Here is an 18,007-nt window from a genome sequence, read left to right as displayed (position 1 = left end):
AGTCAAGTGTGGAGAATCCTAATACCTTCCTCCTAGGTTTAAACACAAAGTCAAACAGTTCTCATTGGTCTGTGTTGATAGATTAACTTCGCATTGAAAGGATTACAGATAAGCTTTAGACAAGTTGATCATCTTCAACATATTTTCCTTTTCTGGAAATAATATATGAGGGGGTACGGAATTCTTGGGAGAGTATGAAAGAAGTAAATACTTATTTGAATTGCCTCTATGTCTATTCTTCCCGTATTTTTTTTTTTCTGGTACTTATTAGTAGATATTTTTGAGTCATTTTTAAATAATGACACTTACTTGTCCTTTTCCATAGATAAACATTTAGTAATAAGAAACTTGTTGCTTGAATTTATTGTGTGTGAAGTTATGGAGAAATATTTTGAAGAAAACAAGAGACTTCGTGGTAGCCACTGTTGTCTTGTTTTGAAGCCCTGTGTTGCATGCATTGTTCTGTTCTAAACTGCTTTGTTCTGTTTTGTTTTATTCTATAAAATAAAAAAGAAACTTTTATTTGAGAAATTTTTTATTTTATTTTGTCTATAGTGTGAGAAAGAGTAAAGTTCCCAATAATCACAATTGTCTTAAAATTAAAGGACTTAATGAATTAAATCATTTGTTCGTTAGTAATGAGATTTTCATTTGGTGCCTGAGGTATAGCTAAGTGGTATGGCTCTTGCCTACTTAGCATGTATGAAGCCCCAAGTTTGTTCTTTGGTACTGCCCCCCAACCCCGCATCAAAGAAATTTTGTCTTAGCTTTTCGTTTGTATCACAAGTTTAGGAGCTTGAATTTGTATAACCCTGAAGAAAGGCAAAATAAAATTGTTGCTTGTAAAAACCCTTTTGGTGAATTAACAAATCCAATGTTTTATGTTCTAACTTTTGGGTTAATGTTAATATATACATTTTATCTAAGAATGATATAGACAATTTCTGTGACTGTAGTCTGAACACTAACCCTGCCTGGCTTAGGTACAAGACAAAAGTGACCTAAAAATTCCTTGAACTAACTGGGAAAATGTAATGTTGAGCATAAAGGGAGAGTGGATAATGTTTACATTATGTGATGGGTTGAATGCAAACATTATTAACTGTGAAACATTAGTAATATACATGTATGAGTAGACTTAGTGGATACATTTTTTTCCATTAGTAATTGCAAATATGGCTGAAATTCGACACGTATGTATTGTCTAGTTTGGTGACTGTCCTTTATTGTGTCAGGCAGGTAATCATGGTGGGTGGAGGCAAGCAGACTGTTCTAGAGATTTCTCATCACTTACTTATTGATACTCACGTGGGTGGAATAGAGATACTTGAGCGCGTGCACGCGCACACACACACACATACACAGGCTTTCACGCATGCCATCTATGACTTAAAAACTAATTTTCAAAGTGGTTTTAGTGGAAAAAGTTGCTGCAACCATTGCCCGCTTAATGTGACCACAGTGTCTTTCTAAGCGGAGGAGGATCCGCAGCCACTGCTCAGCAAAGAGCTGCAATGGGTGCTTGCTCCAGTCCTGGGCTAGGAGCTGGGCTGGGGTCAGTTGAAGTGGGAAGCTTAAGTGCTCATTTTCACACTGTGCAGGAGACTTCTGCAGCATTCATTGTCAGTAAGGCCAAAGAAGGTCAGTTAATCCCATGCCCATCCCAGCCCTTTATGCCAGCCGTTGAACAGGAAGCCCAGTGACCACTGGAGAGCAGCCCCCAAACCAGGGGGTCCTGGTTTGCAAATGTGCACTTCCCTGGTTCATGAATCAGAGAACTCTCCAGAGCATTTAAGTCACATATGTGCTGTCTCAGGCCGAGTCTTTGTATCTGCATGTCTCTGTGAATGCTTTTTGACATGTCATACAATCAGGCCCTTTCTTTTCTCTCTCAGAATAGTCTCACCCTCTTGGTCCACTGTCTCAGCTGCCTTAGCCCGCTTGCCTTTTACTCTTTGGCTGCTTACCTGGATAGAAAATCGACTCATCTTTCAGGGCTTAGCTCAAATGTCCGCTCCTCTGGGAAGCATTCTCTAGGGCTCAGGCAGAATTAATTCTTTTCTCTGTGTAATACCATCTTACTTTAGTCCCACTATTAATATAGCAGCATATTTTATGGGTGCTAATTGTAGATGAGCTGGCCTTCTAGAAAGATTCTGAACTTGCTGAAAGACCATTTTTCCTTTTGTAGAGTCAAATAATGGCATATAGACGGAGGTTACGTAATTGCGCTATCTTTAAAGGGTGCGTGGGTGCAAAGCCAGGCATCTCCAAAGAATGAACCCTATTTACATTTTAGAAAATTATTTCTCATTTGCTTATTGTCATGAAGCCGGTTTGTTAGTTATTTTAATTTCTTTAAAGTTTCATGTGTACCAAAGCATAACTGATTTTCTAGTGGAAGAAAGGTATGTCCAGCATCAACTGACATTTTAAATAAGCTGAACTCAACACAATAGATTTCTATCTGAGGTTTATGGTTCTCATACTTCCAGGTTTCTCTCGAAACAAATGGCTTCTTCAATTGTTTTTCTGCTTCAATTTATTTCTGCTGAAATAAATTTCATGTTTTTTTTAAAAAAAAACTTTTAACCTTCATAATTATGCATTTCATCCTACAGAAAGCATGTTCTGTCCATTATTCAAACCATGGAGACCAAATATTCCCAGATATATCTGTTAAAATATTTGTGGCCTCTTGGTGAGAGAAATTAAGTCTGCAGGCAAAACGGAGAGGGAAAATTTTTTTGTTTAAGTTTCTAGTGGTTTGTTTTTAGGCATTTTCCACACAAAGATGAGCAAGACCCTTCAAAACCACAAACTTGCTTATTTAGGGGAAAAGAAACCCATCTGATGTCCAAAAATAACATTAAATTAAGATTATTGTTTCCAATAGTTTCAAAAATTGTGGTTTTATTTCCTTCCCTGAGTCATTTTTGAATGCAGTACACAATTGCACTGTATCATGATGAATCTTATGTCCCTGTATTTTAGAAGTTCCCATTGTATATCAGAGAATAGGATCAGAAGGGGAAGCTGGCCTTACCCCATTCATTTGCAGGTAAATTTTGACATTAAGTAACTTTACATCAGTTACTCAAAGTAGAAAGTAGAAAAGCCCTATGCAGGAGGTACTGCTCTGTGTCTTGGGGTCTTTATTTTTGTTTGTCTGATGAACAATTGCAAAGGCTGAATTTAGACCACCTTTATGTATGTTCAGGCTCTGCCCCTCAGTTCCATACAGTGGAAAAAGTGACATACTAAGCTGCTGCATGCCACAGTTCTACTAGGTGCGAATAGCGAATAATACCAGTAGCACCTGCTCCAAAGCATTGTGGGAAGCAATAACTGAGTTCTCAGAGGAAAGATTCTTGCTTCCCTGCCTGGTCCACTATAATGGCTCAATATATATTTTGAATTTATTTCTTTGACCGATGAGTTATATAATACCAAAAAAGGAGAAATCCATGCTGCTAAAGCAAGTTTTCAAAGAATTTATCATTTTGCTTAAACACAGGAATTCGTACTTGGGGTACATTAAAATAGAATCACTGGGAGTTGCTTCTGTGAGAAGAGTAGCTGGAAGCAGGTAGGGGGTGGACTTAGGGACTCTGCTAATGTCCTTGATGTTGGCTTGGTTGCTGGTGACCTCAGTGTGCCTATTCAGTAATTTATCAGCTGTCAACTTTTGATTGGTGCATTTCACCATTTTATATTTCATTAAAAGTTTTAAAATGTGGATATATTGTACCTATTTCCTCTGCAAATCAGGGTGGGTCGTGCTTTGATTTGTTTTCTTTTAGATATTTTTTTCATTACATATACAAATGGAAGAACTAAGTGAAAATGCAACTTATTTTTATTTTACGTTTTACAACTTAGTTTTGATCTGCTGAATCTTAAATATTTTCCCAGACCAGCACATACAGTTTTAGATGCTTCTATTTAGTGTATGCAAATGTTTCATAATTTAACTATGTCTTTCTTAGTATATGATTAATATCTAAGGTTTTACTATTACAGAAAGGGATACATTGAGGTTGATTTTTTTTTTTTTTTTTTTTTTTTTTGCTGTGCTAATGTTGAATCTAGGGCCTTGCTCATAGTAGGCAAGTGTTCTAGCACTGATCTATACCCCTAGCCCTGTGATAATGATTTCTATATATTTCTTTGTACACTTTCCAAGAATCCCTATAGCTAAAATGCTACATAGGATTAATAAATAAAAATATATGTGCATTTTCCACAGGCTTTCTACATACTTTAGAAAAGAATTTTGATACCTTACATCTCTGTGATGATACTTGCATCTTTCTCATAAAAGCCAGATGCCAACCTTCCTAACATTGTAATTATTTATGCTCTGGTTAGCAGAATTGTTAATAGAAATGATATTGCTCCATTTTGAGTGTGTTCATAAAGATTACAGTATCTCAAAATAATAGTCATGCTGTAGCAGTTATTAATTTTAATTCTGAAAATATAATCTGTTTACTGTGAAAATTCAAATCAATGCATCAAAATATAGAAAATCGCTATTTCAATCCTGGATAGCATAATAAGAAGCCTAAAGTTTATTACAAGGTTGGCTTTATTGTTAGATTCTTATGTATAGGAAATCTGTATCCAACTATTCAGCTCTCATAGTTCTGGTTAATTAAGATTCTGGTTAACCTTCAATGGTTATTTACTGCCTTTAAAGAGTAATCCAATTCAAAATAGCTAACATATTCCTCTGGCATTGGATAAATATGGCTATCAATTTTTGTGGATTTTTTTTCCTACAGAATTTCCTGTTATTCTAAGGGATTCAATAGGTCTTATGCACATAAAACTGAAAATTATATTACTATAGGGAAACTGCCTTGTGCCTTTGAGAAGGAACTCTTTTGCTAACTTAAGTACTATATGTGTGTTGAATAGCTAACATTTTCCTCCCAAGAAATTTCATGTATGCAGTTAAAACACTCTTAAATTGATTAAGGATTTGTTATATATTTCCAGAAGCACTCAAGAGTACTTTTATGGTTATAAGAGTAGAGTGCATTAGAATGCCAGAAACCAGCGAATACGCTAGAGGCCTTCAAAACCATGCCCAGCATTCCTGACTTTACCATATAAACATGGGGGGTAGCTTGGAAAAACAAAACAACTCTCCTTTCCCCAAGGTAGGAGAGGCCTGTGATGATAGCGCTTCAACTGACTTGAATATTAATTTGATACTTTTTCTGTTACAAGTAACTTTTATTACTTAGCAAATGGAACAGAGAGGTAGTAAATATGACAGATCCTTATTTCTCAAGTAAAGTATTATTTTACATAAAATCCAACCACCTACCTTTATATATTTTGGAAAGCATATTGTACAACTTACCACGGTATTTTGCCTGTTAATCAGGGAAGCTAAAGAGCGTTTTATAAATGTCGAATCAAAACTCTCACTGTTGTGAGGGAATTAAATTTCAAGTAATATACTTCTTTTATAGGGTGAGAAACTGAAATATGGAGAAATTACAAGGTTTTCCTAAAACTGTATGTTGAGTCATGGCAAACATAGAAATGTTATGATTCTGTTTGCCTGATTCAGTTTGAAACTGCATGAAATTAGAGTTACACCTCTCCTGACATGTACTTTAGAAGTGTTTTTTTATTTGTTGAATTTGCTTCCTCCTGTTCATTCATTTACCTATTTGGAAAAAAAAATCAGTGCTTTTGCAAAATGCAGTCTGGATTTACAGAGTTTGGAAACTGTTATAAATTTCTATATTGTACATTTTCTTCATTGAAACTTTGTTTCATTTTATTTTTTAGCCATCATGGAATGGAAATTAAGGCAATTTCTGCAAAAACAAAACAAAAAACCTGGATCATCCAGATGGGGCCATTGTGGTGCCATGGGCAGCATCCGCAGCTCCTTCAGGAGTGAGGTAGCTTATTCAGGTGCCCTAGACCGTTTTCGGGCACAGTGTGGTGATCAGGAAAGACCTCACCGAGAGTACTGAAGGCTCTCTTAACTCATTTCTACCGTGGGGCTCTTCTTAGTTGGTTTAATCAAGGGGAAGCAGATTGTTCTACTTTCCTATCTTTCTGAATTTCAGTTCAGTTAAAGTTCTTATTGAGTGTGATCTTTTTCTTAATGGTTTAACTAGAATTTTGCCAAGCTTTCTTCATTTCTTTCTGTAAACTTGAAAGGTAATGTATAAAGCAAGTTGTACTTCTCTGGGTCAGACCTCCATTTGGCCTGAGTGTTTCCTTACAGTAAGTGAACAGCAGGGGATGTAAGTATCTCCAAAGGAGGAAACTACCTAGAGCCTTCCCCTAGAGAGCTACCTGTAACAGAGACTCCAGAGAATACTGTGAAACTGCCTTGGTCACCACCTTCCACCACAGCCATGGTCAACAACTCTTCCTGCTTCCATCCTCATTCTTTTAAACTTGGCTTCCACTTGTGTATCTTCTCAGCTCTTTCTTTAGAAAGTGCTTTCCTCAGTCTCTTAAGGCTCAAGATTATTTGGATCCCTGAACCCAGCACATCTGCAAAAACCCCAGCATGTCCAAGAACTGGACCCACTAAACCTTCCTTCAGTTTAAACCTAAGTCCACTTTTAATTATCTCAAAGGCTTAACAAACAAAATCATAGGGTCTTTCTCCAAAGAGCATTCTTATTGTTTTGAAAATTTATTGTCGTTCATTTTTATTTCAGCCAATTGGTTTTCCACCTATATTTTTATTTGAGTACAACCATGATACTATAAATATTGCCTTATATTAATGAAATGTCAATCTATAATTATTGTGATTTAAAAATAATGATGCACTGTGAGCTAATTCATATATCTTTCATTTAGGGTATTTCCTAGGTGATTCTTTTGTTTCTGACTGAATTTCCCCAAATCCCTTTTGGGAAGCAAAGATTTTTATTTTTTATTAAAGATGTGGTCTGATTAAGAAGAGGTGCTTAAAGCAAACGTGATTTAGGGGATGACATGAATGATACCATGCTCTTAATATCTAGTAGCCTGCCACGTAAGTGGAAGTAGCATTTAGTTTATGCTTTGAGGCTCTGGTGGACAGGTTAGAGAGGGAAGTTATGACAGACAAGCCTGGAGGTATATACTTAACGTTTCTTCACTTCCATGAACAGAACCACTTCCTTCTCCTCTTTTTTATTTTTTCAGTGCTTCTTTAAATTTGCTTCAAAGTATATACCTACACAGCCAGACTATTAGCATATAATTAAGCCTCATCTATTTCTAAATTCTTCCACATCTCAAGACTAAGCAATAGGAGTATATAGACTCCATTCATAGCCATATTCATCTCTCTACAGCCTTCTCCCTGTTCCTCCTCTGCACGCTTGCCCTTGAATGCAAAATATTCCACAGGGAAGCAAACCCAAACACTAGATTTATTTCATGTAATATATTCTGAATTCTTTAGCCTTTCAGCCTTCAGGTAGTCTTTTTGAGTTTTACATGGTATAATAGCAACTTTTTCTGTAAAGAGAACTCTACTTTGAATATAGTTTTAAAGTCCAGGGGATGATTTTTGTGCTCCAATACTACAAGGAATTTTAGCGAGAGGAAAGGCTATATTTAAATTTTCCTGGATGTCTCAACTAAAGATTTGGACCAAGAAAATTCTCAAGTGTCTCAGATTTTAGGAAGGCGAGCAGCATCATGTATAATTAAATCCTTAAGGGACATTCACTCGACAAGATTCATATCAATAGCTTGATTTTAGGCTATGCAATATCTCATTTTACACTGTTATGTTATTAGGGCTCTACCTACACATAAGGAAAAGGGAATTTCAGGTTTCACATCTTGATTCCCGAGAAATCAATGTTCTAGAAAAGTTGAGAGGATGGGATATGATGGTTTTTGTTACTGTTTTTGTTATCATTATCTTCACTTATTGGAAGACAGACACTTTTGGAGGTTTATCTTCAAGGTCATAGATTGTTTCTGATTTCTGTTATTTCTGATTTGCTATTTAATTCATTCATTGTTTTTTAAAAATCCTGTAGATACCTTTTAAAAAGCTTTTGTAAAGTTTTTTTTTCTAAATTTGTGTATTTTTTCATGTATTGTTTCAGTTGTTCTCATGTGTTGTTTAAATTTTGTTTGTATTCATTCTCTCTTTCAGCATTTTAAGCCTATTTATAATAGATTTTGAAAAAGAGCGTTCTGTGATCTGAATCCTTAGTTGCCTGCTTTCCTTGATGCATCTGCTGCCTCTGTGGTGTTTTCTTTCTTATGCAGCTTATAATTTTTGATAGATTTCTCTCTCAGAATTCTTTGTACCCCTTGGAGGAATTTTGTGTTTGCTTTTCCTGGAGTCTAGGGATTTCAAGCCTTGAGGTCAGTTTTGATTTTATTTTTTTGGCTTGAGGTTTCTGTCTCACACAGTAAAAATTTAGAATTTACATTTGTGTAAGGCTGAGGTTTTGATTTATCTCAAGTAATTATTTTCTTTTATTCCCTTCCCAGAGGCTCCATCTTACACCATCTACCCTGCTGAGTCTAAGAGCGGGCTGAATTTTTGTAGTTGCCTCCCTGGATAAAAGTGGCAGACTTTTCAGACACCCTCTTTGGTGGACTGCGTCTTGCTTTTACTTCCTGCCAATCTCCGTGAATGAAGTTAATGGCAACAAAACTCATAACAAGAATGCAAATGTATAGTTAACTTTTCCTCTGAACTTTCCCATATGACCACTGTCTCGTGAATCAGGGTTGACCGCCAAGAGCCATGTTTGCCTTAGGAGTTACGTTCACTGATTTTCTGTGTCTGGTTGATTTATCTCTCAGTGGCCCTTGCATCCTCTTTACCAGCCTACGTTCAACCTCTGCCTCAGTCTGGCTTCTCTGGGCTTCTTACCTGGGACAACCCCACAATCTTCAACGCTATGCCCAGATCACCTCTTTTTTTCAGAAATCAGAAGCAGATGTGTTGCTGCAGAGGCATCACAAGTGCTATTTTTATTTGGAACTCCAGACTATCAACAAGCAGGAATACTCAGTTGTCTTTATTCCTGAAGTTTTGTACTTCTGCTTTTGATGAATTCTACGATTCTCAGCACCTCAGTAACACTTATTGCTCATTCCTATCTGTTTTCCCCTTCGTTTTCATATATCTAATTATAATTCTATTATTTTATCAGTATGTCAGCATTAGAGAAACCAATCACAGTTTTCACTGACAGACTAGAAAAGTGGAAAATGCTAATGACCTAATTGTGGAACTGTTTGTTTTTACAAATGTAGAATCTGAACACAAGAAACTGGTACAGCTGGCGAGTTTTAACTATTCTGTAAATACAGATGGTCACTATAGCTCTTGACGATTATTGATCAGTGTAAGGTTTATAGTTTAGTCCATTTAAAAATTAGTGTATTTTTGCAAGAAATTTTATAGCTACTATACTATCCATCGAAGAATGCTAAAGTTTCATTTAGTACATAAGAAGCAAAATACAAGAGGAGAAATTTTCTTCCACTGTCACTAGTAATCGAAAAATTGTGGTTTTGAAATACTTAACAAACTGTAATTTATTTTTATGCTAATTTTATTGTTGAAGCAAATGATGGTTAGATATATTCTCATAGCAATCCATTATTAAAAAAGGATTCACACCCAGATCAGTTTTATTCCAGTCTTTACTTGGAACTTCTAAATGTACATTCCTTCTTACAAAATTGTTTTTTGTATTGCTAGAGTTTCAAGCATTAAGTACGAAGTTTGGGAGATCTATTCTTCAATTCTTTCAAAGTGTAACACATTTTCCTCAGGAGGGGCATAAAGTCATCAGATATGTGTTAAGCAATATGTACAGTCATATAATCTTCATCAAAAAGGTTCCTGGGTTACATGGAAGAGAGATTTTATGGGTGAGAAGACTGCTTCTAAGAAAGGGCTCAAATGTCTTCTCTTCTTCCAGGCTGCAGGAGCGCCAGCCCTGCCATTATGGTATACGCAAAATGTTTGGCAGTGTGATTTCTAAGTGGTGGTTGAGGAGGCAAGAGAAACAGCGTGAAAGAAGTGAGTGGGTCTCAGTGTGCCTCAGTGTTTCTGACACTAGCGGAAATTGCCCTGGTTTAAAAGGCTTCCAGCTGTCTCCCTGGGGCAGTTCAGTCCCAACTACAATACTTCTGTACTTTCCAGGCGCATTAACCATGCATCTACAGATAGCAACCCCCAAAACCTTGGCTGGAGCTGCTTGTCAAAACTTCAAGTGCTCATAATGGATAAGTCCAGGAAGAATTTTTTCCATCAAATGAACTTACTACAAATGACCTAACTGATTTTCATGAAAATAAGCTTATTATAATTTTTATCTTGAAAAATACCAACACTGTTATTATCATCATTGTCATCATTTTATGTTGCTAAGGATCACTTCTAGGGCCTTGCATATGTTAACTCTACTCTGTCTTTACAAACAATTAAAAAATAACTCCGCCCCCGGTTTGTAGTGTGGCTCCCTTTGAGGAGTTTGAAGTCAGGCAGGGTGCTCATTACTGTGCATCCAGATCTGTTTCTTGGACATCTCAGCTGGTTTCCTTTTCTCCCGGCAGGGAACAGAGTCATGTGCATGGTCGAAGAATGCCCGTCTCACCTCTCTGAGCAGTTGGCCTTAGACCGGGAGCGAGGTGTTCTTTGTCTGTTCCTTTGGCGTCCCTCTCTGGCTTGCCGCCTGGGCAGTGGGAGGCTGCCAGGGCCTGACCCAGCTTCACGTCCCCATTAATGAAATGTGGAGGGCAGTGCAGGTAACCAGGTGCATAGAGGCTGGAAAGAAGTGCCCTTTTGGATGGCTGCTCACAGCTACAATTTTCAATGATGGAAAGAGAATATAAATTGTTAGACTTTATGTAATGCTATATTTTTGCCTATATCAACTTGCTCAGTAAAGAAAAAAAGTGTAATTGAAGAGTATGAGGGGAGCTTGTGGAAGCCAAGAAACAACTGGACAATCAAGTAGCAGGAAGAAGAGAGTAACAGTGAGACTTGGAGGGTAACAAGACCCAAGGGTTTGGATTCTGCCCAGGCTTTCTTGCCATCTTCGTTTTTCCTCTTCTTTCTTGGTGTGCTCCTTTCCGAGCCCTAAATACCAGCTTTATTTTTTCACAGCTACATAGCTCTAAAGGGCTCCCAAGTTTTATTATCGAGAGATTTTGACATTGAAAAAGAGCTAAGTCAGTATTTCCCTAGGTCTGTGTCCTAAGCAAGATCAATCATTAGATATGAGTAATTTGGCGTAACTGGAGAAGCCCTGGGGGGCCTGCCTAATGGGTTAAGCTGAATCCATGTAATAGGTGCATATCGTATATGTATAATATATCTCTGTGGGAGAAAACTTTAATTTTAACGAAATATGCTTCTGGAAATTTACTTGCAGTTGAAAATCTGAACATCAAATCGTGGTTGAATTGCTCTGAATGTTAGACTCTAACGCGAGAAATCCTCCCATGGCCCAGGAAACTGCACAGGTACAGGTACTTTTCAAAGCCCCATCCAGACTGAAAGGGATTGTGCAGAGGTCATGGGTAGGATTATCCAGGCACCTGCTTCCCCATTGCACCATCTGCAAATGGGCTGAGACAAAAGTTTGGGCAGCCTGCAATCTCTCAATCTTTTCTTAAGGGGATACTAACCATTTGGAGTCTCTTTCGTTGTTTTTCCTTAACCAGGCTTGAATTCTCTCAGGCACTCCTGGTATAAGTTCCAGCCTTTGCTGTGAGGTAATGTGATGGTGAGAGGAGAGGGTGAGAGATGGTGAGGACACTGGAACAAAGCCTGAAATAGGAGCAAGTGGATACTGTCTGGTTTATCCTGAGGCCTGGGTGAGGCTCTGAGTGCTTTTAGGGGAGTGCAGTCAGATCTGTTTTGTAGAATCATCACTCAGGCTGTGCTGTGACATGCGAGGCCCACAGATCAGGACTAGGAGGAAGGCAGCCTTTAAAATGTGGATTTGCTCTAGTCTGAGCAAAGACCAGTGGTAGCTTGGACTCATGTAGGGGTGATGAAAAGCAAGGAGCTTGAGGGGACTGGAGCAGATTTTGGGGGTATCAAGAAGGCTTGGTGGTGTCTTCGGTGCAGTGGTTTCTTCTTGAGTGCAGGAGCAGAGGCAGTGATGAAGGCCGGGTGTGTGGCTTCCATGCCTGGGAGAAGGGGGTGCCGTTGGTGTGCAGAACCCAAAGGTCTGGTGACCCCATGTGCAGCTGCGGTCCTTGGTCCACACAACCCTGGCTGAGAGATGAGACTTATCTTTTGGTGGTCCTGTTCCTTTGGTTAGAGTAAGTGTGCCCGGACAATCCAACTTGTGTTTTATTCTGTTTCATTTTTTATTTAGAACAATTTATTGGTGTATGTTTATCACACAAAATGATTACATTTGTGGTGAGGAGTTTGTACATGTGCATAACACATTTTAATTCTTTTTGCATCCCCTTCCCCTCCCGCCTCCTCTTCCCATCTCTTGGTCCCTTTGCCTCTAGCAGAAGATCCAGATCTTTTTCAAATCGGTTTCTAGTTGCAGGTTTATTAGAAAGACAGAGGATCAGGTCCCCATCACAGAACCCCCTGTAACCTCTTCCCATTCCTTAAAGGTGAGGGTCCCTTGCTGAAATCCCCCATCTAGACTACCTGTGTTGTTTCATTACATTTCTGTGAATTTTGGTAAAATCTAAATATGGCTGTATCTGTATCTTACATTTGAATTAAAAATTGTTAAAATTTTATTCTAACTTTAGGTATAAGATGCGAGAGTTGATAGCTCACTTCTGCTGCAGATTTCAGGGGTGAGATGAACTGTGTGTATATCTTCAATGCTTGACTGAAGGAGAAAGAATTCAGATGGAGAGAGTGGAGTTGCTAGTGTTGGTTTAAAACTCACTTTTTCTGGAGGAATGGCCTTGCAATAGAGTTGGGAGCTAGATTATTGCCTCATAAAATGGCACGAGGTTACTGCTGTTTCTTAATTTTATATCTTTATTGTAAGGTAATACTTTTCTTATGTAATCTGAAGATTGTTCTCATCCTTTTCTCATATATTTGTGAAAACTAAATGGTAAAGGATTTAACATAACAACTGTTTCCAAATTATGAGGTAAAGTAATACAGTCTGCAATTAACCTAGGTAGTTTTACTTGGTTCAATAATATAAAATTACAGGGCTCATAACATTTTGGTATCTTAGTGAGTTTGGCAAAGAATGGAAATCATGCTACTGTTAAAACTAAAGCCAAAAAACAGGCCAAATATCAAGGAAGTATAAAACAAAGTATTATGTTGTAATATGGGACATTGATACAAATAACTCCAAAACTGGAGCATTAGATTTGATGGCTTACAAAAAAGATAGTGATAATTTTTGATTCATTTTCTATGCTTCAATATCTTTCCTAAAGCCTTAACTTTAGTTTTCCTCAAGTTAGAAAAAAGTGTACTGAGGTAGTGGTTCTTTAGAAAATTATCGTTTCTTTCTCTTAATGTAATTCTTATGGATCCTTTCTAGAAATACTACAATTAAACTTTGACCGCATCCTGAAATATTTTCAGTGTGATAATTGCACATGTTTCAGAGGAATCATGTCCTCTAAAAGATAGTTTAAATCCTTATCCTGTACTTGCAAGGTGACTTTATTTGAAAAAAGAGTCATTAAGTTACAATGAAGTCTTCCTGGACAAGGATGGGCCCTAATTCAAATACTAGTATACCTAAGAGAGGAGGAATCTGTCCTAAGACACACGGAGAAGGTCACCAAAGAAGGTCACAGGAAGAGAGAGACTGGGGTGTGCCTTGTGAAGAGGAGGAAGAGTGTGGGAGGGCCAGTGACTTCCAGCGACCACCAAAGGCCAGAAGGGCACAAAGAAAGATTTTTTTCCTGTCAAGAAAGGAGCATAGATCTACCAGTGCCTTGACATGGAACCTCTACTTTATTGAACCATGCCAGAATGAATGCATATCTGTTAATCCACCCAGTTTGTGGATTATCAGACTTACAAACTGATACAACATGCTACATTTTTAAACAATAGATTTAAACTTGTCCATGCCAATAGGCATATATCTGTTTTTAAGTCGGATGAGCAGGAAATTATCTGGTAGATCACTTTCAATGTTAAATTTTATGAAAAGTTGAAATAGTCTCTTTAGTAATAATATTTCTTCAAATGTTTCTCTTTCTAGTGCCCAGATACAAAGTAAAACGTAAAATGAAGGAAATCACAAAATTGAAAATGGTATCAGCAAGACAGATTTTAGCGGAAAGTCATATATCTGAGATACGAGGTCCAAAACTATAATTACAATCTGTTTAGTGTTTTCATTACACCATGAGGTCAATTGTGTCCTTCATTCAATCTACATTTATTGTACACCTAAAATTTCCCAGCCCTGAGGTGGAGGCTATAGGTTGCTCTCATATGAAAGACATGCATTATCTTCCCTTTAAGATATTGTTTTGCCTTTAAAAGTTAAATTTAGAAGAATCTTTTATTAGTACATCTTTGCAGTACATAATAATTACATTTGTGGTAAGGCCACTTGGAATCTGACTTAGAAATTCATTTTCACTGTATGCTACAGTTTTAACTGACCCTCTAAGGCCATTTTAGCATCATTTAGTTTTAGTTTTTCAGTATCCTTGTAGTGGGGACAATGAGATTTTATTTGTTTTACTGCCAAAATAAAACATCCTTCTGGGAGGATGGAGGAAGGTCCTGTGAGTTGGGCAGATGTGCAGACCGGTGCACTCAGGCGGACAAAAGGCCCTACTTTTATGAGACACATATCTCAAGCTAGCATGGGTCCTTGGGCCTGTGAGGAACAAAGATCAGCTCTGGACTTCTGCTAGGAAAGGAACGAACTAGGGAGGCACAGGAACTAGGACTAGAAAGAGAGACCTAGTTGTATGGATGAGGCAGAGGAACAAAATGAAGCCCTGAGTAAGAGGGTGGAAATTGGACCTTTCCCATCAACACTTCTCAGCCCACTCCTGAAGGGTTACACTCTTCAGTATATTTCATAATATTCTTTACACCACTTTTCCCCATTTTATACACTCTTGAAAATAGCATTTCTTTTCAAAATGATGGTTTCCTAGTAGTGGAATATTTTTAAACTATTGTCGTGTTGAGATGACGCACATTATGTGTAAGTTTCATTATCATTTTCTGACATATCTGTTCATGAAAAATAGCATCATTGACGTGTGTCTCTGTGTATAAGCATAGGATATTTTAGAACTTATATTTTAAACTCCCTTTGTAATTTTAAAATGTGTTGCATTATAGTAAGAAAGGTAACAGTTTTAGTTTGAAAGCACTGAGAAGCACAAAATAAAGAAATTAAGAACACGTCTGCCTGGGTAAGGAATAGATAGTGGACATATGAGACTCTCAGTTACACACTCGCTGCACTGATAGTATACTTCACTGGTAGCCTCTTGTTTCTATATGAAATACTTTTCCACTTAAATCGTCATTTCCAAAGTGTTGATGTCCCTAAATATTCCCTGAGTAGTTCTGTCCTTGTGAGCACTTTCTTTGGCTTTCATTATTACAGTTTCCATGTTACACTTTGGATATTATTACTCATTTTTTTTTTGCAGAGACAATACGATATTTACAAATGTGAGTCTGATATATTTTACTTGTATCATCTCAAGTTGCCTTTATTTACCTAGAAAAGCTTCAAAACTATCCTTTTTTATAGCTGAGTAATATTCTATTGTATAAAAATATTACATGTTTTTCATCCATTCTGCATTTGATGGGCATTTTGGTTGTTTCCAAGGTTTAGCTATTAAAAATTGTGCTGCTATAGATATGGGTGCATATAAATTGCTGTGACATGACATTTTCAATTTTTCTGGGAAACATAGTTATTTTAAATTATATTTATTTGTGAGTTTGAACATTGTGATTGGCAGTAATTTTATATATTTCTATATTTGAATTGTAGCAGCTCATTACATGCTAAGGATGTTAGCCCATTGTGTTTGATTTGTGAAGGAAGGTATACCTTGTAAGATTTTTATGTAGCTTTGAATTTTGATTGTGTGGGTGGGTGTGTGGGTGGGTGGATGAGTGTGGGGGAGAGAAAAATACAGAAACAAAAATTGAGGATTTAGAGGGATATTTGAATTTTTTGTGTTATCTTCTAATAGTAAGATATCTGGGAATTCAAAATTTATTCTGACTTTTCTTAGGGTTTATTTGCACTTCAGTTTAACTGAAAATGTAATTTTAAACTTGCTTGGGTACTTAACTGATTATCCCACTAGTTTATTGACCAGTTTTCCTCCCCATATATCTTTGCTAGACCCTCTTTTTCTTGAGTTTTATTGTCACTTTTTTTTTAAAATTGGTTGTGCATTTTTTAACATTGCATTCTCGGAAGTGAACATGACCATCTGGTAATTGAGACACATTTTCCTGTTGTGAATCTATTACACTGAAATGCATATTTCCATTTCCTAAGTTTATATTATGTACTTTTAAAACAGTGATTAATGAAGTTTAAAATTTTTAGCCTATTATTTATTGACAGACTTCTTTCAGCAAATGAGCTAATCCACATATTGTGGATTATGTCTCTAAAGTTGTCTTTAGGTATTTTTGTTGACCTGCAGGATTCTTGAGTAGGTGGGTGTATACATATCCCAACCATGATATCATTCACAAGATTACTATTTAATCATCTATAGAGATAATATGAGTGAATTCTGTTCTTCAGAAAATTCTCCTACAAATCACCAACAGCTCTGCTAAATCTTAATATGTTTTAGTAATTTTACAAATGAATGAAAAGATAACCCTCTCTTTTTCCCCTTTATTTCCATCTTTTGGTTTTAGATAGTCCATTTGTAATTGAAGGAAGCTGCTTCTACTTGGGAGTGGCAGGAAAAGTGAGAAAACCACATGGAAGACTCCCAGGATTTAAATGAACAATCAGTAAGTCTGAATCGAACCTCAGTTTTGTTAAAAAAGAAAAAAGACATGATGTAATTGCTCCAAACCATACTTAAGATACATATTTTGTAAACAGTAAGTTTTTTGTGCTTTTTGGATTCTAAGGCCATAAAACTGACCATTAGAGATGTGTGCTGTTTCTGTTTAATGATGATGTCACATTTTTGTATCTCTCTTGATTCCCTACCTTGGAAAGCCAGCGATAGAGAGACGAGGGTGTTGAAATGGTGCTGTGTTTTTAGACAGTCTGAACTTTTATGCACTTCCTTTATACTCTTTTATTCCAGATATACTGGGTAGCATGCATATTTTTGGCTATCAGAAGCATAACAGGAGAAAGTATATAATTAGCATGCTTTTTGCTCATTTCAAGGATGGAAACCACATTGCTCAGGGGTATTCCTTATCTTATTAGGTTTATTGCTAGTTTGGTGACAATCCATTGAGAATTCTGATTTCCTGAAGAGGAAGGCTTTATGTGGTCTTTCCTCCTACCTCATTAGTAGTTTACTGTGACACTAGTTCTTTACTATGTTCAACTAGACGGAGAATTTCTCCACACCCCTAGAGACTGTTGCCGAGCTGTCTGCACACAGTGATATCAAAGGGAGGAGCAGATGCATTTGCCAAGAGTGTGTTATTCAGACTGAGGCTGTTCCTTAGGAACTTTCATGGTCATGATTAATCTTAAAAGTCTGAATTCTCCATCAGGCTACGGAGAAGAAGACATTTGTTGTGTATAATAACGTCATATATGTTTGCTTTGGTGTTTACCTAGCATTCTAAACTGATTTCATGTGTTTCCAGCAGATGTTTTAGAAATAATTGTCATATCTTTAATTTAGATAAAACATGGGTTTAGACTAATTTCATTATATGTTATTATTCATTTCATGTAGCTTCATTGCAGGAAAAAGATGTAACAGTTACAGTGCTAAGAAACTATGAAATCTGTCAAATAGAGATACTGTTCTGGAAAATTGTGTAACATTTTTAGTAAAGAACAGAAGTGACAACCAGGAGACATAG

The 18,007-nt window shown here is 36.9% G+C and overlaps 1 protein-coding gene across 9 annotated transcripts in view; it reads left to right on the top strand.

The window, feature by feature from the left end:
- Nucleotides 1–18,007, top strand: part of Eya4 (EYA transcriptional coactivator and phosphatase 4) — a 259,542-nt gene that overhangs the window by 9,815 nt on the left and 231,720 nt on the right. For all 9 annotated transcript variants that reach the window (XM_013147997.3, XM_013148006.2, XM_013148007.2 and 6 more), the window contains one exon: nucleotides 16,862–16,960. In XM_013147997.3, coding sequence (XP_013003451.1) covers nucleotides 16,928–16,960 — 33 coding nt within the window. In that variant the 5' untranslated portion in view covers nucleotides 16,862–16,927. The remainder of the gene's footprint in view (nucleotides 1–16,861; nucleotides 16,961–18,007) is intronic.

Source organism: Cavia porcellus, unplaced genomic scaffold, assembly GCF_034190915.1.
Source record: "Cavia porcellus strain 051 isolate PalLab524CR breed Dunkin Hartley unplaced genomic scaffold, mCavPor4.1 scaffold_22, whole genome shotgun sequence".
Classification (NCBI taxonomy): domain Eukaryota; kingdom Metazoa; phylum Chordata; class Mammalia; order Rodentia; family Caviidae; genus Cavia; species Cavia porcellus.
Note: the sequence above shows the minus strand (reverse complement) of the source record. Positions and strands in the feature narration are given on the sequence as shown.